Source organism: Cryptomeria japonica, chromosome 10, assembly GCF_030272615.1.
Source record: "Cryptomeria japonica chromosome 10, Sugi_1.0, whole genome shotgun sequence".
In the NCBI taxonomy this organism is placed as follows: domain Eukaryota; kingdom Viridiplantae; phylum Streptophyta; class Pinopsida; order Cupressales; family Cupressaceae; genus Cryptomeria; species Cryptomeria japonica.
Window position 1 is genome coordinate 310,483,071 of NC_081414.1, and position 23,013 is coordinate 310,506,083.

At 34.5% G+C, this 23,013-nt stretch overlaps 1 protein-coding gene across 1 annotated transcript in view; it reads right to left on the bottom strand.

The window, feature by feature from the left end:
• Positions 1 to 8,847: 8,847 nt before the first annotated feature.
• Positions 8,848 to 23,013, bottom strand: part of LOC131078959 (ABC transporter B family member 25) — a 163,486-nt gene continuing 149,320 nt past the window's right edge. The window contains exons 13-17 of the mRNA XM_058016813.2: positions 16,978 to 17,043; positions 16,717 to 16,824; positions 9,933 to 10,040; positions 9,487 to 9,684; positions 8,848 to 9,393 (exon numbers count right to left, since the gene is read on the bottom strand). Coding sequence (XP_057872796.1) covers positions 9,190 to 9,393; positions 9,487 to 9,684; positions 9,933 to 10,040; positions 16,717 to 16,824; positions 16,978 to 17,043 — 684 coding nt within the window. The 3' untranslated portion in view covers positions 8,848 to 9,189. The remainder of the gene's footprint in view (positions 9,394 to 9,486; positions 9,685 to 9,932; positions 10,041 to 16,716; positions 16,825 to 16,977; positions 17,044 to 23,013) is intronic.

Sequence of the window (23,013 nt, forward strand, 5' to 3'; positions counted from 1 at the left end):
GAAAATCTGAAATAGTTGATGTTATTTGAAACATGTGGAATTAATGATTGTTGTTAATTTGTGTTCTTACCATAGGGAAATCAGGTTACATAGAAGATGATATCATCAGAAAGAATTAGAGTCCTAGTTTTTAGATTTATGATTATGAGAATCCCATCGATTGGCATCAAAATACATTCCTTCGAAAATTATATATACACATAAATGTATTAAGGAAATATCTTCTCTAAATTTGTTGATAAACATAAGTGTAAATCTTAGAAATTAGACTACCAAACCTTCTAGAAACAAATAGGAGAATACAGAACTTGTGCGTTATAAACTTTGAATTTGAACAAAGAAGATGAAATACTAGTGTAAGGAATTATTGAATGTTGAAGCTTATTTTGATTTTGTGAGAAATAGATAGAAAGAATGTGTACTCATAACTTCTATTTCTATATTTTATAATCATATATATGCTAAAATATGCATACATTAGTTACACCTTCTTGTTTTTAAATTACTTGTTAAGCTGAAAATGAAATATTGTCTTCTTTTTAAATAATTTTGATGTCTTATGATCAATAGGAAGACTAGATATGTTAGGATAATCTAGCATGTTTTTAAGGGGAAAGTTACCTTCTGGGACGAGTGCCAAATGTGAAATTATAGAGAGAATAGTTTGCTTTTCCAAACTATATTTTATTGCTATGCATGACATTATACTCGGCCGAGTAACTTATTGACCATTGAAACAGATGGATTTATTTATGCTCTCTACCATATCCTTGTTATGATCTTTCTTATTTCTTAATTGAGTTAGAATAATAGAAAATGCATGTATCATTCTAGGCACGCACCAGATTCCATCTTGTCTATCAAATTCTTCTTGCTAAGCAATTAGTGCAGGGTCGGGTATTCTAAATTTATTAAGAATTCCAAGGAAGTATATACTTCAAGGTTGGGTGGAAAAAGCACCTGAATCTTGTTCTCATCTTCATTTCTAAAAGATTGCATTGAAGATATCTTTGAATTGAAGATCAATGGATGCATCTCATCCTTTATTTTGTATTATACTTGTTGTTCGAAAGGCCTAAGTATTGAATGTAGATTTGAATGATGCATAGAACGAATGGAATACTAAGAACGACTATTTGTAGAAATACTATTTATATTTCCTTATTGAATAAAGAATCATTATTTCAATTATAGAAATTTGTGTTTATGGATTGATCATATAGAGCTAAGATTAGTATAGTTGAAGTAAATAGACAAATTAAAAGATTTATAAGTTTATTTAAGAATAAAGAGTGTTTCATTCTATTATCGAAATTAGAATGTTATACGTCTTTACACTTTTGGGTAAGTTAATTAAATAATATTTTATTATTCTTACTTTGGGTTTAAAAAATATATTATTTTATAATATTTTGATTGGTTGAGAATTTTTATAGTTTTAGTTTGATTTTCTATTTATTTGGCTTCCTGAGTATTTTGTTGGGTTAGCATTTCGGGTATTATTCTACAAGTTGGATTTGGCTAAGGATTTTGGATTTTGAAGGTTGCTTGAAGATTTATTGGCTTGGATTGTGGATTGCGCTTCTTCGAATTCCTTTCATTACTTCTATTTTTTCAAGTTGGAGGAATTATCCTTCTATGCAAGATTTATTTCTAGGAAAGATTGTATTCTCTATGTTTTCATGAAAGATTGTCTTTAGGTTATTTGGGAGGAAATATTTTATAAGTTTTATATAGTTTTGGAGTTGATATTATTTCATATAAAGTTATAATATAAGGTTTTAATTTGGTTTGGGATTAATATGTTTGGATTTCCTGCCATTGCCGTGAATGGCCGACATAGGATTTTGGTTATGTAAATGTGTTTTCTCTAGCTGAGTCGTTTTTCCCTTGAGTTGTTTATCTGGCTCCTTCGATCTGTTATCGAATTGCATCTCTTTTGATAGTATTTTTGGGATTTATCATTTATCCTCTGATTTTTTGTCTATCGTGTTGGAAGTGAATGCATTGTTTCTATGTATGTGTTGTTTCTTTTATCATGTGCATTGTTTCGTGTTGTGTATGCATTGAACTATGTTGTGAATGCGTTGTCATGTAGTGTATATGCGCTATTAAAATGTAAATGCATTGTAGTATGTCTTATATGCGCTGCAGGAAGCAATGAAAGTGTTGTTATGTTTAACAAAGGCATTGTAGGATTTGACATATGCGTTGTTCTGCATAGCAAATGCGCTAAACTGACTATTTCTAGTAAGTTCATCAATTTTATTCATTTTCTAGTTTTCTGTTCTTGTTCTTCGGAATCCAGAGGTTGTTTTCTGATACCTGAGTTGTTCCAGGTCTGTTTCATTGTATGATTATAGGTTATTTTGATTATATGGTTGTATATGTGATTATCTTGTAGTCAAGCTAATTTGTGGTATTCTTTTATGATGATTGCATTGATGTTGGATTGGTTGGATACCTTGGTAAGCCAAGTCTTGTATTGTTGAGAGCCCATGGTTTTGCGGTAGTATTTTGCGTTGTTACCCTAAGGTCTAGGTGCATGCAAGGGGAGAGTGGGCTTCATAGTGAGCGACTAGGATTGCATGGAGTGGGCCATCCGAGGTCCAGATCTCCAGGTATCTCACTAGGGGTTTTCCAGTGTAAACAAGTGATAACTTAATTAATAATTCTTGGTGTGGGTAGAATAGTTAATCTTAATAAGATAAGAAATAATTCATCCCCTTTGCCTTGCCTAGTGGTGGTTGACCGAGATACAATTGGGAAGGCCATGGTAAAACCCGAGTAAGCTAATCTCTCTCACTCCATAAGTTGAGATGGCTCCACATGTACTTTGGGACATCTGGGACTGGTACTCAGGTACCCACATGTTGCATGTGATGACACTCTTGCTCCCTACATGTATATCCTAGCGCCTTGAGTTCTGCTTAGTTGTGTTGCCTCTAGAGGGTTCTGTGTTTGGAGGGTTTGCGTTGATGGTTATCATTTGGTTATTTTGTGTTTTCTTAGCATTCCTTGTTGTATTGGTCTTTCCTTTGGTTATTAGGTGTCAGCCTAGATCTAGAGTATGCGTGGGATCTTGTGTCATCTCCTAGCATGGGGGTGGTTCCTTTGGTTCCACATGGTCGGGGGGTTTGATGCCTTCTTCCATTGGGATGTTCTTCATTGGATGCTCTTGCATGGATGTGCATATCTTGTCTTCTCAGCTTTGGATGGATACATGTAGTAGATTGATGTAAATGATTCTATGGCAATATATGTAGTGATTCATGATGTAATTGAAATGTAAATAGGACCATGTTCCTTGTGGTGAAGGATATTGTCATCATATATGTTGTAATAGTATGTTAGGAGAACAAATAATATAACTTGTAATATTGGTTCATTAATGGAAATTGATTCATGAATGTCTACATGGTCTTATGTAATGTTGGATATATGTTAGATTATCTTGTGATTTGTCCATGCTGATAGAAATGTATAAGTAATTTGGGAGGGGGAACATTTGGTATTGGTGTTTTAAAATGAACTTAAAAGGATTGGTTAAGTATGCATTTAATCATGATATAGAATAGTGAATGATCATGTATGCATTGTAAGAATGAATCATGCTAGGAATTAGTATGCATTTAGTCTTTGGTGGTAATTGTGTTATGGTGTTAAGTTATTGTTTATGGTTAGTTTAAGTGATGACATTGAAATGCCTTAGAGGATACTTTGATATGTTATGTTTATTTCCACTTGTGTTGTGTTCTTATGTGTAATTGATCATGATGGTTGGATGTTATATGGTTAATGAATGATTATTGCATTTGAGTAGTTGATGATAATGGTTGCATTAGTTGATTTAATTTTTTTTTTATCTCCATTGCATGTTAGTTAGTGTACTTCTCTAGGGTATTTTGGTAGGCATTACATGGTCATGAGTTAGACAAATACCAAATAAAAACTTCCTCCACCAAAAAGTTTAATAATAACAAATACCAAGAACAATAGTTTTGGGCTCAACAATAGCTCACAAATGGTTTGAAAGCAATAGTTCCAAAGTAGAATGATATATTGTGAATTCAAATGTAGGATGATCATTCATAAAGAACAATGTTAGAGGAAAAAATGATCTATAAATTCCTTGGTTATTCCATAAATATTTCCACCAACACATATACTTTCATTCACAACAATTTGACAAATACTATGCTTTATCAAATGGCATATAAAAACCTACAACATATAATGTTATTACAATAATTATAGTTAATTTCCATTGCATTATACACCTTTTGATAGAGAAATAAACACATCTAAATCTAAATATCTACTATATGTTTTAACATAGCAAAATTACCTAGTAGATGCAAAACAAACAACATAAGAAAAGATGACACAAGATATTTACCTTCACCAAATCCAATGTTGGTAAACAAATCCAACAAGAATCCACAAACAAAATCAACCTTACAAGCTGCTCCCTTTATTAGGGTCATTAGAACACTCTCTAGCATCTTTTCACTTGTTCCTAATTTAGTGGTCTTATATGATCACTTTCTCAAGAAAGATTACAATGGATTTCTACCTTTAATTTCCAATAACCCTAAGCCTTAGCATGATTCCTATCTTTCATATCACCTAAGGACAATTCTCCAATATCAAGTGAACTCCTATCTATCATCATCCCTAAGTGAGTATAGTTCTCTAGAACCTTCCATAAATCTTCATACATGTTCATAGTTGTTTAAGATCAACCCAAAGGGGTATATTTGTGGATAGGAGGAATACATGAATTAACAAGAGGCAATGGAAAGCCTTGAATGTGCAAAATGGAAGGTGAACTATTTCAAGTCTCTAGATGAGAATCTAATTCAATTGTTTTGTCTTTTATGTGATATGCTTAATGATAATTCAACCCATCACCTACACATAGTTCCATGATAATTCAACTATAGTTTCACTTCTCTATCTTACCTCTTATGTGTTTAACACTATTATGATTTGAGTGATCACTTAGTCAACAAACTTTTCAAACATTTTTAAATCAAAGGAAATAAAAGCCAAGTTGTAGTTGATACACATTCTAGGTTTTAATCTTTTTGTTAAGTACAAGGATCTTGAATTCCGATTTAATGTAAGTATATATTTGTTAGAGCCATTTGGAATTCACTTATAGACCCAAAATTAACCCCATTGAAGAAAAAATTGGCTTTCAATTCTAGCCACAAAAGCCAAGTTCTATAAACTTGACTAGATAAATCTCTAGTAGTAAAATCCTTCATTTGACTCTTGACCTATTGAGCCTTTGCAAGGGATATGTCATGAAAATCAATAATGGGAGACCAACAAAGGGAATGAGTATCGATAGTGAACCTATAAACAAACATCCCTATTCTAGAGAAAGCAAGTTGACAACATCACAAGCATTCAATATACTCAAACCAACAAAAGTTCTTAAAATTTAACTAGCATAGGAGCTACAATAAGATATTAAAGTCAATATCTTTAAAAACCTACTTTTCATAAATTCTATCCTAAGAGATGCAAATTCTAAAGAGAGTTTGTTAGGCTTCATTGCCTTCCAAACATCTTATGACCCACTTAGCACAAAAAGTGTCACTTCAAGGTTCATGACTATTGCCACTTAGAATCATCTAGCTTTCTTGGGCTTGCAACGAAGGCCCTAGGATTCTACTAAAACCACAAATAACTTCAAAATTGGTCCACAATAAGTCCTTAACAAGGCTCTATAACTTTTTGTTATCTTTAAAAGGTACCCAACAAGAAGAGTTGCAACATTGAGTGGTTGATAGCCAATTTAAACATCTCTAATATTTATCATATCCTTTAAAAAAGTGACTTCTATTAATTTCTAGAAAAAGGGGATTTATATTGTTATCTCATATTTGTATATTCATGCAGTAATTTTATGCTTAAGTATATTAGAATGATTTTTAAACTCAAGTTCTTATATTGTAGCAAAAGATAGATCCCAACTTTAGGAAGTATTGATACCAATTAGCTCTAATCAAGCACTACTTTCCAACACAAGTAATTACAAAGAGATTCTCAATATTATTAAAGATCACATAAATTCCTCCTAAAAACATTTTGCCCTTGCACCTCATAATGGATTTGGGTAAAGAACTAGTTCTTGTTTATGGTATTACTTCGGGCAATCTTTTGACATATTAATTTAAAAACTAATAGGCCACCTTGTTAGAGGTACTTCTTCAATATTGACTGAAATCTGAAAATGTTTAATGTATCAAAAAGGTTAGCTTATCTTATAGACCAACTATAACAGTTGTTTTGTAATGAATTTTAATTAGAAAAGTTTTTATATATAGAAAACACCCCCAAAAGTTCAAATGAATTAATTAAATGATAAGAAATAATATATTTATATATATAATCTTATAGACTGTCTCAAGCTCTCCAAGCTTTTTGGACAAATGTTTGTTACATGGCTTTTTATATTTCAAGCTTCTTTTTTTTTATAAGGAGTAAATACTTTTTATCTAGAGCTATGAACTAGTGACGTCACAAACTGGGGACCTCACCTTCAATATAACAGTCGACAATAACATCCTAGTGAAATTTGAACCTTGATGACAAGAACAAAATCAAATTCAAACCATCACATTATGCCAATACCCAATTTCTATTTTTGGATTGCTTATCTCTTGCTAGAAAGGAAATACTTATCAGAATGTTAAAAAGAAAAAGAAATCAAGAAAAAAAGAGATGTCGAAAATAGTATGTAACAAACATTTACACAAATTTGTAGACTTGTGAAAAATAACACACAATGTTAACTTCGTATCTCTATCATGAAATCACCACCTTCCTTTCCTTTTTAAGAAGGGACATCTCTTCTCAATGATAGTTGTACACCTTTATATTAATCTAAATTTACTTGCTTTGTATAAATATGTATTCCCATTTACTCATGGTTCATTTAGCCGCAATTCTATGACTATCTCTTTGCTAGAATTGTTCTAATTAATCACTTCCGCTTATACCATATGTTCTTGTAATTTAATGTCTTTTAGATCAAATTTTGTAAAGTAACAGTGTGATACTTTATATAGGCAAACCTTTATGGAAGTCAATTTTTTTTTAATAACCAAAGTTATAAGTCTTTTAGTTATAACTATAGGAAAACTTCTAAATATCTCACGTCAAGCAAGGATCCTTAGAGCAGCACAAATAGACATGAGCCGGTTAGGATATAAGTCCTAGTTATCATTCCTATTTGAGGTAGCATAGGTCCAATCTTACGATTAAGAAAGAGGTCACCAATTAATTCTCAAGCATGTTTGTGCAATTGGATATTTTTTTTCTTTAACCTATGATGCTCCTCACTAGTAGTATGGATTTACTCATTTTCCATCTCTACTTTTCTGTTATCATGGCCTCCTCACTATTTTCATGGATTTACCTATGTTCCATGGAGGGACGAGGATGGAAGGATGACAGGGGATGCATTTTCGAGATGTCTCTTAGAGGGTCAATTTTAGAGGATGACTATCTATATATATATTTTAAAATATATTAATATATTATAGAAAGAGGGGAAAGAAAGAGAGAGATATGTCAATAACTGATAACAACAATATCATTTGTAGATAAATCTTGAGGGTAGTAGTACAACACCATAATAAATTTCAGTAAAGCATTATAACAAGAGTCTCAAACATCAAAATACAACAGCTTATGAAACTAAGCCTCGTTTGAGCTATCAATATGCAAAGACTTGGAACCATTTGAGTCACTATCACTCTCTAACAAAAGTGGATCATCCAATGGTAGCCCGAAGTCATGGTTGGTTGGGTTAGTGTTTTGTTTGGTTTTAACTCTTTATGTCATTTTAGGGTTCCTTTGTGGTTCATAAGTCCTTGTGGGCCTCCCATAGCCTAATAAAAGCAAAGAAAATTAGAAAAACTATTTTTTATTTTTTTTGTAAACCTGGAATCATTCCTAGACATAGGGAATGACTAGCCGTTTTAGGGATGGGGGACGCCAAAGGGATGCCCCCTTGTTGTCTCGGGGACGGCAAAACGTCTCCAAATGGCTGGGGACATTTCTTGACATTTCCTAGGATTTTTGGTCAAGCGGGAACGGCAAGGGGACATCCCCTTGTTTTCCCGTCTCTAAAAAGACGAGGGATGGGGACATGTCCCCATATAAAATAGGGATTTACTCAGTCTCAATCTCTATTTTTCTGTTATCATGGCCTCCTCTCCTATTTTTTATATTTTTTTCACTCCTCAAACCTTTCGTATGATAAACCAAAATGTATATTGGACTACAATTATAGAAAGTAAGAACCAAACTACTATTGCGGAGTAAATCATAGATGTATAGTATCCACTGAACCTCTTTTATAAATAGGCTACAAAGCTCGACAATTCTAAGAAAATTTCAAAGATGACTAAAGAGAGGATACCAAAAGAGTACCGAGTCCCCCAGACAGTTCTTAAGCAGTGACTTTTGAACGATGAAGGTGTCTCTCGAGAGATTGACGGAATGGTGGTGGTAATGCCATAGACCTTTGGTTATTTGCATCTGAAGAATATTTATCAAGCCACTGCATATTAAGGAAATAAACTCTTTTTTTTGTAGGCATTGATAATATGGAAGATTGTTCATAGCCTATATATAGTACTTCTAAAGGATACCCAAGTCCTATCTCTTACATAGAGACTTATTATAACCGAATTGATGAATCATGAATAATCAATGACAATTTTATCCAGCTAGGCTAGACTCTTTCTCAGTTGAAATTTCCCTTGCACACAAGTCCATCAGTGAACTTCAAGATGTTTTTAATCAGTTTTGGATCCCTTAGGATAATGTGAATGCATAAGAATATATTGAAAGGAGGAGCTTCTAGCTATTGTTTTTAGACAATTTTAATAGTCAACAGATGGATGGAGACTTCCTTTAACTGCTAAAAGAGTTCAACGATTCTTTTGATCTTTGCACATAAAACAATAAGGAAGTTTTACATTGAGTTTAAGACATTACCGGAAGGATTTGCTTTCATAAATTTAGATTTACATAATATTTGGTATATGTTGAGTACCAGATCTTATTCCATTTCTTTTACTAGCTATACTTGTTGGCTATCAATCTGGCATCAAGCCACTGCTTCAGCAGTGTGATTCCAAATTTTGTTCTGGCTGACAAAATTTAAACCTCATTTTTAGTTCCTTGCAATTGCCTTCGAACTAGGGACGTATAGATACCATTCTTTTCAAGCAATTCTTCATGACTGCCACTTTCAACTATTTCACCACCCGACACAACTGCAACAGTATTTGCACTTTGAACAGTTGAAAGCCGATGTGCTATAACTAGAACAGTGCGCCCTTTCATCAAGTGGTCCATGGCATCCTAATTTAATATAAGCCAAAAGATCATTACTGCATAAAAATAAGATGAAGTGCATATTCTACTGCATGCCATGAAAGGATGGGGTTTTCTTACTTGAACCAAGTACTCGCTCTCTGCATCCAACGCACTTGTAGCCTCATCCAGAAGGAGCACACGAGGATCCATCAGTAATGCCCTTGCTATAGCTATCCGTTGCTTCTGGCCTCCTGAAAGCCTCACACCACGCTCTCCAACATGTGTATTGTAGCCTTCTGGAAACCTTGATATAAAGTCATGAGCATTGGCCATTTTCTGCAATTTTGTTGAACCACGAGTAGATAGCATGAGTTGGATAATGAACGCTTATGAATAAAATTTATGCATTACATGACAATTGTTCTTGAGGTGATTTATTCTTTGTTAATATGAAGTATCCAAAATCTACAAAACAGATTCATGCATGTATAGGAATTCCCAGCATAGGAAGGGCAGATAGGGTTGCAGATTTTTAGGTTAAAGCAAATTCCCAGAAGTAGTGCACAAATGCTTTTGGAACATACAGCTGCATTTTCAACATCGACAGTAGGGGCCCTGCCCTTCACTCCATATGCAATGTTTTCTGCTATTGAGCAGTTGAAAAGAACTGGTTCCTGGCTCACAATGCTCACCTGCCAAAATTACAGGTTAGTTTCAAACGAGTCAATAACAAGAAGCTATGCTTCATGGATAGTAGTGTTGGTTTACCTCATGAAAAATGACGTAAATGGCTAATTAACATTAAAATGAAACTTTATGTAAGAATATTACCAATTTGTGATCCTCAAACGATGCAGTCTATACCAGATACTCACTTTTAAGGGAATTGTGACTGACAGAAGCAAGATACATGGCCACTTATTTGTGAGTAGTTTTTAAATAAATGCAGAATTTTTCCCAGAGGAAACACAACCCGATGGATCTGGAAGCATCACTTATATCATAAGAAAGAAATTGAATGTTCAGTAAAACAGGATTGGCATGTGCAACTTCCTTAACCAGGGAATTAAGTTATACATGGCTGCAGATGCATTCCAGCTGTTATGAGATATTAGTTTAAATTTATTTAAAATATGGAGCCATGTGAATATATAGATTCCTGTTTGCAAGTAATACAGGAAAATTGGCAGTGTAAATATTTAACGTATACCACATGTTAAAAGATTGGCCCTCCTTTGATATCTGCACTCGACATTGAAGTACAAATACTTTGAATGAAGTTGCCAATAATCAGGTCTACGAAATAAAAACTACAAGAAATTATAAGTAGCAGGACTTAGAAAAAGCGTACTGTGTTTCTTACGATCATATCAAACTAATTCTCTAGCCGAGCTTGCTAGAGAGAAGAGGGTAATTAATTCCATCAGGCTTACTAGGATTTGGATCGTCATCTTGTATGTACAGCCAAATTGGGATCTACACATATCTAGAGGATTTTTTTGGCAGTTCTGAGAATCCTTCAGTAGTATAAATCATGAATATGATAGCTCAGCCATCTAGGATCTGTAAGATTCAAGGTACCTAAAGATCTTATAATATACATTAACTTATTGATACGATAGTACAGCATATCCTACAGATAAGGATGAACTACAAATACCCTTAATTTATTGTCTCCGAGTTATTAGACTAACAGAGTCAAACCAGTGCTACATAATCTTCATGAAACAAAAACTTAAGAAAAAGCTGAACCTCAAGTAAACAATACGTTTGCAGCTTGTTCAACAAATATAAAGGTATCTTCCCAAATAATATTTTACCAAGATTATCACCCGTAAAAGGCATCAATAGTTAAATAGAACTAGAGATGTAACCAACCATTGGAACATCTTATGGGCCTAAGCAAGCTGCAGAACGGGATGTAGAAAAGCAAGTCTACCATCTCTTGGAAAGAGAATATGAAGTATCTTTCAGATTTTTTTTAGTGAATAATTTTTTGTAGTTAAAAAAATGTGAGAATTTTTATAGACTACAGATCACTACACAAGATCAGGAAAAAACAAAGATAAATACGCATTATGTTGAAAAGCCAATATATTCATTACGGACCATGTTTCCCTATCAATTTTCATGTTTAAACAAACACCAAGTATATTATTCTCCACCAATTCAAAATCTGGGATTCCACATCTGTTTATAGTAATATATTTGTTTCCTTAAAAGTGGCCAATGTTATATTTATTTAGTTTATCTTTTGTTATCTTATACCTATCTTCAGAGAGCTGACAATAATAGGGTTGTAACTTGTAACATCTCTCCTTCAATAAGGAAAAGTTGATCTCTGATATGTGTCGGTGCTTATATTTACACATTGGAGTCAAGGACTAGAAAATATATAACACAGGCATCAGGTCTTTGTCATGACAGATGAACTCATCTTCAGTTCACCACAGGTGGTTCAATCCAAAGATGCATCACTTCACCATTTGTTTGATTTGCCATCATAACTACCAGTTCAGTTCACCCAGCACTGCTCAGCTTGTCATATCTGTTGGTGTTTTGTAGCTTCAGGAGCTATTTTTCCTTAATATAATTGATTCAAGGCAAGTCGGCCCTTGTATTGTAAAACAAAAGAATAAATATTTAAGGCAGGTCGGCCTTATATTATAAACAATTATTGTATTACAAAGGTCGGCCCTAGAAAGGTGGTCACCTAGCTTGCTATATAAAGGAGGTGGAGTCTCCACATTATTCACTCTCCAATTCACATTTTCCTAGCAGTAGTACGCATCTTTCAGCACCAGATCCGATTCTTTGAAGAAGTATTATCATTCGCTCAAGGAGAAGTAGCATTTATAATTGTATAAGTCTTGGCCAAACTCAAGGGCCTGGTTTTGTATGCAGACTTCTGCACTTATTCCTTTTATAAGAAGATATTATTTGCTGGGTTTTTCTCCCTCAAGTAGGAGGGTTTTCCCAGGGTAATTTGCTGTGTTCATTGTTCTATGTGTTATGCTTTCTGCTTATTGCACTTCTGATCTATAATCAACAATATCACATATATAATAGATCAGATGGATTAGGCCTCTCCTGCCCTGCAGTGGAAAGAACTACTGTCTCACCTCAATATATTTCTCAATCTGTAGATGTAGCACTCGGAGATTTCATCTTGGTGTCCAATCTTCATATAATCGTCCATAATTATTGGCTTATGTATTTGCTCTCATAATCCAAAACAGTAGATTATATGCCTGACATATAACCACACATGCTCCAATAATAACCTTGCAACTTCTTGGTGACTAAGTCATTTTCAAGCTATCAGTACTGCTTCCTTACTAAACCAATGGGCTACCACAAAATCCTCCATTATATGCATTTAGCAATTACATCTGGTTTTGAAATGCTATCCCATGGACAATTTAGAACTAGCAACAGTGGGTACACACCTAGCTTTCGGTCCGCACATTTGCTCATGATGCAGTGTACAACATCAAACAAATTGCTAAAGACCACCCTACATCTATGAGCAATAAAAATATCTTTGAAAATGAATATCTTCTTGACACCAAAAAGACCTACTTCCTTCAATCCATGGGCTTCAGACAGCCCTTGCTTCTCCAGTTATATACAAATCTTATTTGAACGAACCATTTTCTGTCTTATAATCAATATTCTTTCCAGTTTCTCATGGTCAATTTAGCACAAGAACAGTGTGTACAAACTTATCTTTGCGTCTGCACATATGCTCATGATATACAATGCACAACCTCAAACAAACAGCTGAACATTGTTCTACATCTTCAAGCAATGAAAATATATCTGAAAATGAGTACGTCTTTATGATGTCAAAATGACCTACCACCTTTGATGCACAGCAAAGTTGCGTGGATATGGCTACTGTATTTGATACGGATACGGCTATTTTTTAAGACCCCTGATATGGATACAGCTGGGTACGTCATTCATAAAAAACACATATGTTTAACACAATTTTCTAAGTTATTCGAGGAGATTTTCATTACTTCAACAGCAATATAGACACATATTTGCTACATAAATAATGATAAAGTTGATTTGACATTTTACAATATGCAAAAATAGTAGAGTTGCATTGGAAGATAACCCTAAAAACGGGTCACTGAAATAGAAAAACATTTCATTTGTCTTTCTCATTTGGTGTAGGTTTTGTTAATATCAATTTTTTTTTAAAAATGCATGAATTAATTTTTTTTAAATTAAATTTAGGAAGATTTATGTCAAATTTTTTAAATCAAATCACATTAGTATCTAGCATGGTTGGAAATCAAGAATTTTTGGGCATGCGTGGGTACAATATTCGACATGTATCCGGACTGTATCAGATACATATCTGTTTCGGAAATGGGAGCAGATACGGGGATACACGTTCCCAGGGAGGGACAAAGAAGTTTCTGGCAACTCTGATGCACTGGCTTCACACTGCCCTTGCTTGTCTACTTAGTATACAGCTCTTATTTTAAATACCATTCTCTATCTTTAAGTCAATGTACTCTTCTTGGCAGAACACAAAAGATTGGTATTGTTGCCGTCACTTGCCATTCATAACAGATGCCACTATTGTCAATGTATTATACTATTAAACATGTATCCCCTCTCTGAGACATTTGAACAAAAATAGCAACAATTGCATTAGCACTTCAGAACCTTGTTTTGCAAGTTTGATTTTAATTGCATTAACATTTCAAACAATTTGTCACTGCTGTTTTTGTTCAAACAATTCCTAATGTTCTTCACTTTGTTGAATTTCTCCAAGAACGCCATCAATTTATTGTACTGATTCTAATGCTAATTACTGTGCATGTGCAATAATTGCAAGGATTTATATTTTACGTTCATTACATTATCCTTTTCCAGCTGATGATGGATATAATTTTTCACTGACTGAACTATGGCATACAATTCCTTACGGAAATTTGGGTGATTGATCACTGCTCATGATGAGTAAAATATCATAATAAGTCCTAGCTTATAAGTACCATTTCCTAGCACATAGTTTGAAGCATCAACTTCATTCTTGAATGAAATCTAAAGATTAGGTTGGCCTAAAGTTGGTCTCACACACATCTTTGCTTCAAGATTTCATGTGTCTTGTCTTCATTACATTTAAGTCCTTTACATAAGGTAATCGATGGTGATATAATCTCCAAAAGCTTATTCAAATAAGTTGTGAAGACACTGTGCTGCTTCCACAAAGGTACATGCCTTGGTTAGATTACTGGATATTTTGTGAGGTCTTCAACTCTCCAGTATGAGCTACAAAACCTAATTAAACAAGTCCTCTTCCCAAATCCCACTAAACAAAAAAGCATCATCCAGATACACAATCATGAAATGGTCTGAGAACCTCATTCATGAGCACCATTGGTGCATAACACATACCAGACAACATTCTTAAGTACAATCCTTGATCATTCATTTTCAGGTATCCCCTTTTTGAATCATGAATTGGTGATAATGAATACTTCTTTCCAGGCATCCTCTATTTGAATCATGAATTGGAAATAAACAAACTTTTAAGTAAAACTTAATGAAAAAAGAAATGAATTGTATTTGATTGTATATTTGATAAAGGAAGCTGATTCTTGATGGTTATCTTGTTCATCACTTGCAATTCCACACATGCAAATTGATCCATCTACCTTAGAAGCAAGCATAATGCCAAGCCATATGATGACACTTAGTTTGAAAGCACTTTGTTCGAGGAATTCTAGGACTATCAGATGCTCTCTTTGAAAATCTTTTACAGTCCAGAAATACTTGCTTATAGCACAATGCCAACCCATGAATCTATTTGCTTTTCTCAATACTTGCTTATAAAGACATGGAACAGCTTGCAATGCAAACCAAATCCCATCTAATCAATCCAATAATCACTTTGAAAGCCTCATTCAAAGAGACGAGGACTTTCAAACTCAGAGAGCTTGAACAGTGATCTTCGGGGTCAATCTAATCTGCAGGTGAAAGAGATAGATGTGAACCCTAAACAAGCCTCACCAGGTATCTACATAAGGGAAATACCCCAATCATAACTGCAATAGTAAAATCAAAAGTATAAAATCATCTGTGCATCCAATACCCAAAAAAGGGCAGACATTCCCTTCCTAGATGAAATTTAAGGGTGCTCAACATGCTCTAGGACTATCATGAAGGTGGGGAACTTGTTGGAGTGACCAGACTACATGCTTTAACTGTATATTCTTATTTATTTTTAATACAGGATTTCAAGTTAGCAAGATAAAACAATGTTTGCATCTAATAGACTTAGTGGCAAATGTGATGGTTTCCAGCAGTTAAACTAACACAGTCAGAAAGCTAGTGCATAGAAGTACAAGGTATAAAAGAAATTACAATGTGTACACACAAGTATGTCTTAGGATACTAATTGTATCATTCTACTGCAGATTTAACAGCTATTTATTCTTTCTACTTCTTCTGTTGCTTGACTTGTTTATGATTATAGCATGGTTCTGATGCTCATATTGGCACTCAAGTAGTTGATTCTTTCTACCTCTACAAGGTTGGCTAGAAGGCTAGAACTGTATTGTGTCTACAACCTACTACCAGCCCAACTTTTTATGTAACCTATTGGCTTTTGAGATATGGTGTACACGTATATTATACATCTGAATATGCATACTTAATGCCCACTATTGTATATAGTGTGTAATTTGATAGCTCCACCGACCATAATTTGATAGCTCCACTCACCATCTGTTCACTTGCAAAAATATTTATGCCTTCTTTTTCAAGATATTTATCCTCAAAGCTATTGGCCTTAGAAATCTAGCTTCCTAAAACAAGTTTTTATCATTTATGAAATCCCCAAGGTAAAATCATGGTTCACATGTTTTAACTTTCAAAACCAGGCAATGTTTTGACAGCACTTGAAAATTAGAACATCTTGCTTTAAATTGCTTATCCAAGCTATCCATTTTGATTTAATGCCATATTCTTTAAATAAGAAAAGAATACAAATCCTAAGTTCTAACCAAAAGAAACATTTCCAACCTAGTCCAATTAGAACAGTTGAATGGGGCTATAACCACAATTCAATTGAGATGCATATTAGCAATGGAAAAAAAACCTATAGTTTTAAAATGAACATGATGAAAAGACCTTAGAAATTCACCCAGAAGAAGCATTTGGACTTTGGTTGATCCAATAGTGAAAATATAATGCCCAAGACAAGATCCTTACAAAAAAAATTTAACTCAAGCACAATTATTAATTAAAATTTCAATGTGTGACAATATTTTTGTGTACATCTTTCACTCTTGTTTTCATGCATAATTTTGTGTATATTGGGCAAAAAGCAAGCTGAAATACCTTTTCATGCAAATGTTGATGTGAGATATCCGCCAAAGGCACTCCATTAAGAAGGATCTTTCCCTTAATAGGATCATAGAATCTTTCTATTAAGTTTGCAATTGTTGTCTACAAAATATGTTGGCAATCAAAAGCTCTACACATATTAGAATGTTAAAAAATAAAAAAATAATTGAAACAAGTAAAACAAAAATATTAGCAACAATTCTCAGGCATAAAATGTGAAGTAAATAGTTGTAATGAGAAGGTTTAGAGTATTACCTTACCACCCCCACTAGGTCCTACAAGAGCAACTTTAGCCCCAGGTTTCAGCCTCAGGTGCACTCCCTTTAAAATGAGGAATCACAATTATCAGAATCTTCAAATATGCAATGAATAAATGTCTCTGGATATATTAAAAAGAGTAATGTAATACAGAGATGGAATTTTTGTTCTGATCAATACCCTCAAGAAAAAATGCATTGAAACAAATAAACAAGTCAAGACAAACATTCAACTATGTGACTATTCCAAATGTTTGGCATTGATGATAACATAGCATGCACCAGAAATTCTAATATTTCTAAAAATTACAAGCTTGATTTTCACTCTAACACTCATCTTTCGAAAGATTATTTTCTACCTATTTATCTGGAGACAAAAGAAAGACCATTCTATGAGATCATATTACTATAATATGTAACGGATTTCCTTCATAATCTTCTATAGATTTTGTAGGATTGCAGTTCTTTAATCCATTATAATTTGTAACTTTGGAAAGATTTCAAAATCAAAGGAGTGTGTTATAAACTATAATGCAACTAGAAAACCTTCATAAGGCACCTATGTCAATAGAAATCAGGCAATCAATTTAGCATGAGAAATGAAAACAGTGCAATATATTTCCAAAATCAAATCCACTAAAAGGTAAATGTTGGAGAAAGACTAAGGAGGTTTCTCTAGGAGACGAACAGTCAGCTTTGAGCTTCCTCTCTCCCTCTGATTGGTTATCTATGTTGCCTTGGATCACAAGAATCGTTCTCCTTTTGTTTGGTGAGGTTGTGTCATAGATTTATAGTTTGATTTGATGTCTGAGGTTTCTTTTTTGCTTTGATCTTTTTAAATTGATATTCAACGTGTGTAGTCTAGGTAAAGGCTGTCCTTTTTGGGTTTCGGTCTTATGCTTGCACAGATGTATTAAGTGCATCTGTGCAAATGTTTATGGCTAGTGGCTTGTTATTTGATGGAGGGGAGTCCATGAGGCAGAATGAAGGACCAAGAATGTTTGAAGAAGCTCTACAAGCTGAAGAACTAGAGGAACCACCCGAAGATGTGGAATTCAATATGGCATTCGGAGGAGACAATGGAGATGCCAGCATGGGAAATGGAGAACCGGCTCAAGAGGAAACAAAAGAGGTAAGGATCCTCTTTTGCCTAGAGCACCTTGTGTGGATCCCAATGAGGAAATGTTAAATGCTGTCAAAATAGAAGAAAATAGGCTTTAAAATACTGTTGTCTTCCTGGCTTGTATAGATGTTAATAACATTCCCTTGAGGAATTTTTTTGATAATTGGTTGAATAAAATACGGGTAAAGAAACTGGGCATTTATATTTCATTATGTCAAATGATACATGATGGTCACTTTGTTGTTTTCTTTAAAGACATAACATGCAAAAGAGGGTTTTGAAGAAAGATTTTCGGAATATAGGTAAATCCTTGTTCAAAGCTTTGGCTTGATCTCCTAAGACCACCTAGGAGGAAATTATGTAGAATATTGCAAATTGAAGATACTAGGTCTACTCTACCACATATGAAAACTAGAATGCTTGCATCTCTTAACACTGGGGTCCAAATTCCTGAAATTATTGAATTTTTGTTGGAAGAAAAAACCTTCCGTTCTGAAGTTGAAGCTTTGGGGGCCTTAAATTCATGTATTCTATGTAAAACTATTGGGCCCCAAGAAAAGGATTTCCCTAGACTCAATAAAATTATAAATTTGAAAAGAATTTCAAACCCTTGGGGGCAGCCTTTAAAAATATGGGAATTCGTGACTCCTCCAAAGATGGTCCCCATCTTGGGGGCAACAACATTAATAAAGATTTAGAGAAGTTAGTGAGAATGTCGAGATTCCTCCTGTAGGGGATAATGGTCCAATCAAATACCAAAAGGTTACAAATGATAATATTGAAAGAGATAAAGATGTTTCTGAGCAGAGTAATGCTACCAATCAAGCTGATAGCTTAGTTAAAACAAGTGAGAACCCCTCACTTAAGTCTGCTAAAATACTAAGAAGGTTCCTCATAGGAAAAATGCTTAAGAACTGGTATTGGATAAACTAAAAGATCAAATTAAAGCAAGGAAAAAAGGGCAGGATGACAGACTACCAGGCTCTCATGAGGCTACCAGGCCCTCATGAATTGTTTTGACCCTCTTTTTCAAGAGGAAGTTATTGAACAGACCAATAACGAAAGATTCAGTTATAAAGAAGAGAAAAGGAAAAGGAAACGGGTTAACAGAAGTGACAGCTCTCAGAAACTTGGGAAGAAAGGAAAGGGGGAGAACATCCCCACATATTTTGATAGGCTTTATAAAAACCAGAAAGCTCCCAACCACCATCTAAATGAATTTAAATTGTTTAAGTTGGAACATTAGGGGACTAGAATCCCCTGATAGGAAATTTGTTTAAGGGCTCTATGCAATAATAAGAAAGATTTGGATTGCCTTCTGATACAGGATGGCTATGGGGTTCCATTTTGATAATAACTTAAGAATTTGTTTAGAAGAAAATGTCAAAATTGTTTGATCCCCTTGAAGGTAAGAAAAAACAAAGTAAAACCATACAGTACACTTGGTGTAACAATTGTTGAGACATGGACCCGCTAGAACTCGAACTTAGGACCTTCCATACGCTGCTGGAGTGCTCTACCACTGAGCTACTGGCCCCTCTTGGACCAGTCCATCGTCAGTCCAGGTGTGGCTTATTTTCAATGTAAGAACCCACACCTGGTGGACTCTAACCAACCACAATTTTCTGCCTTTGTTTGATTTTTCAATGTTTTCAGTGTTTGGGTTTTGCTTGAGTTTTCAATGATGTTTCACCAAGGAATAAAGAAAGTGCAAATAACATATGTTGCAAACTAGAGTATGGAAATGAGAGCTACAGCCATAAGCATTTTATCGAACATTTGCCATGCAATTCCTATTATGAAATGTTGACTTTCAGCTAGGGACATTAAGACAAACAGTTATCTTGCAAACTGAAATAAATACTACAAATATATCATATGCAACTCCTTTTTATTGATGTCCCAATTACCACAGATATGAAAGGGCCAAGACTCTTGGCTGACAGCTGAATATGATATGAAACAAAATACCCAGGTCTAAGTACAATGGCAGCATACAACCAACTTCGAATGTCTATTAAATACTGAAATTAAATGCAAGAGAACCTGATCCAATGAAGTGCCTACGTTGTGGGTAATGTAGCAACTCAAATACCATGTAAATTGTGAAGCAACATGTGTGGCTGCTGCTGCTATAGTACGGCCTCCAACAATTATAAATTCTGCCCAAATTTCAATGTCATGACAGCAGCAACTAATCTGGAAATGAGCAGCAATTAAAACCCTTGAAGAACCCTTGAGTAGACTCAACTAAGATGCAATATACTGTAGCGATTTTACTATTCACGAGTTACTGTAGCACGGCACTGTTCACGCGCACTGTTCACGCGCACTGTTCATGCGCACTGTTCACGTGCACTGTTCATGCGCACTGTAGCAGCAAGAACAAACTTGCAATCTGCTCTTAAAACCTTGAATAATTTGTTGATAATCTCTCCCAACAAGAATGATATAACTCCATGTGCCAAAGAAGGATGATTCACAACCAACTATAAATGTTTTTCAACAATAAACTTCAAACCCTTGTAGAAAACTTCACCAATATTTCACACCTTCAAAATTGCTATCAATAGGAAGTGTCCGTTTCCTATGATCAAAGAAGAAAATTGCGAAAGCCCTAGGCTCCACAATAAAAATCAATCAAATTACTATTCATCAACTCGATGCCGAGAATGAACTCTTGCTTTTCCTTTTATTCTTTCCTTAAGAGAGCTCAAACACCTTCCTGGCCAATGTGGGATAAAAGATTTATTCCCACATTAAATTATTCACTTAACGCACTTTATTATATTAAAGTGACTTTATTATTATAAAGTTACTTTAGAACTTTATAATAATATTAAAATATTAAATAAATCACTTAAGTCACTTAAACTTTAATATCTCTTGATGTACTTGTCTGATTGCTAAGCCGTCTGAGCCAGGAGTCGACTCTCCCTGTTCTCCATGTGATTGGATGCCTGTCTAAAAATAGAAACCCTGAATAGTGACTTACTATAAATAGTAAGTATGTGGAACTGAGTCTAGAAATAGCTGCAAAGGCCCAATCAAGGTCGATACTGCCAATAAGCTCTGCTCAAGTGTCTTTCTATTAATAGGAACCCTGACTCTCCCAAAATAGTAACTTACTATAAATAGTAAGTGTGCCAATCTGAGTCAAAAAGCCTGCACAAAGGCCAAAACCTGAATCCAGCTGAAGAGTAATGTCTCTAATCACCAAGTAACTGCCACACGAGGCCCTCTATCAATAATTGTTAGCCTACGAGGGTCAAATGATAGGCTAATTCTTACAAACTTTGATGCTCGCAAAATGGGGACATTACATTCAACATCACCCCCCCCTTAAGCCACACCTCTCGTGTGCTTGGGGCTCCTAGCCTGGACCTGGCTCTGATACCATGTAATTGATTCTACTTTGTTCATGTAAATATGCATTAATTGCTGTTTTAAGGTGAGCAATCTGCTTGCATGATTTATTTCATATGAATTTGAGATGGTTTTGAACATATCATAAGCTGTAGTAAGTTTTGAGATGGTTGGAAGAATGTGATCTTTAACAGCGTCAATTATGATTTTCTTAGCCTTGTTGTTGTGTCTTTTCCAGGTTGTTTTCTCTGGCTCATCTTCAGGCATCTTAGTGTCTTCTTCAATGTATGCATCTAATTCGAGTTCTTGAAGAATTGCTGTTATTCGAATTCTCCATGAGACAAAGTTGGATGCGCCTTCAAGTCTATCCTCTACTCTAACACTGTTCACCATGATTGTTTTCCTTCGCTTCTAACTGCAAGTCTAAAAAGAAAATTGTCTCTCTTTTTTTTTTATTATTTCTCTACCAACTTGGCTCTGATACCATGTTGAGACATGGACCAGCTAGGACTCGAACCTAGGACCTTCCATACGCTGCTGGAGTGCTCTACCACTGAGCTACTGGCCCCTCTTGGACCAGTCCATCGTCGGTCTGGGTGTGGCTTATTTTCAACACCACAATATATATATATATATTTTGAAGTGTTCAATCCGAAGGAAGCTATACATTTAACAACAATCAAGGTGATAATAATAAAAGAATCTACTGTAAATCTATTGTAGGCTTGATAGATTTTATGCTCAAGAGGATACATTCTGTTTTGACAGTAAAAAAGACTCCAACTGCATCTGGGTGGTACCTAGTTCACTGTTTGATCATCACCCTATTAAGGAGAGTATTATTATTAAAGATGTTGGACGGAATGTTGTCATCAGAAGGAACAATATGTTTAAACTTAACACTGATTTGATGAAAAATCCTAACTACTTGGATGGCATTTCTATTGTCAGATATATTAACAAGATGTTTTTTCCTTGACGTTTTTTCCTAAATACTCTACCATAGATGTCTGGGATGATATTGTCTCTAACTATAAGACTCTATTGAGAACAACTGACAAAAAAATTGGTATTGATAATACAAGACTAGAGTGTGCTTTGCAAGATGAACTTCTTAATGCAGAGGTTAAGATTTAAAATGATATTCACAATGAAGACTTTGTGCAGCAGCTTAGATATATCAAGCATAGACTTTGTGCAGCAGCTAAGATATATCAAGCATAGACTTTGCTGTCTTCAAATTAAGAAAGCTCAAGGAGCTAGAGCCAAGGCCAAGTTAAACTGGATTAAAAATGGGGACAAAGGAACTAAATATATCTTCAGTACGCTGAGTAAAAACTCAATGAAATCTATTGGCCCAATTAAAGATAGCAACAAATGCTTCATCATATTGAGGAGATAAAGAAGGTGTTTTATGAATTTTATAAGCAATTGTTTACTGCTAATGACAACATCACTAGTTTTGCTCAAGCCCACAAGTTTTGCAAAAAGATAATCCCAAAGAAGATCGATCTTGAGATGGCTGCATAATTTGAGAAAGGAATT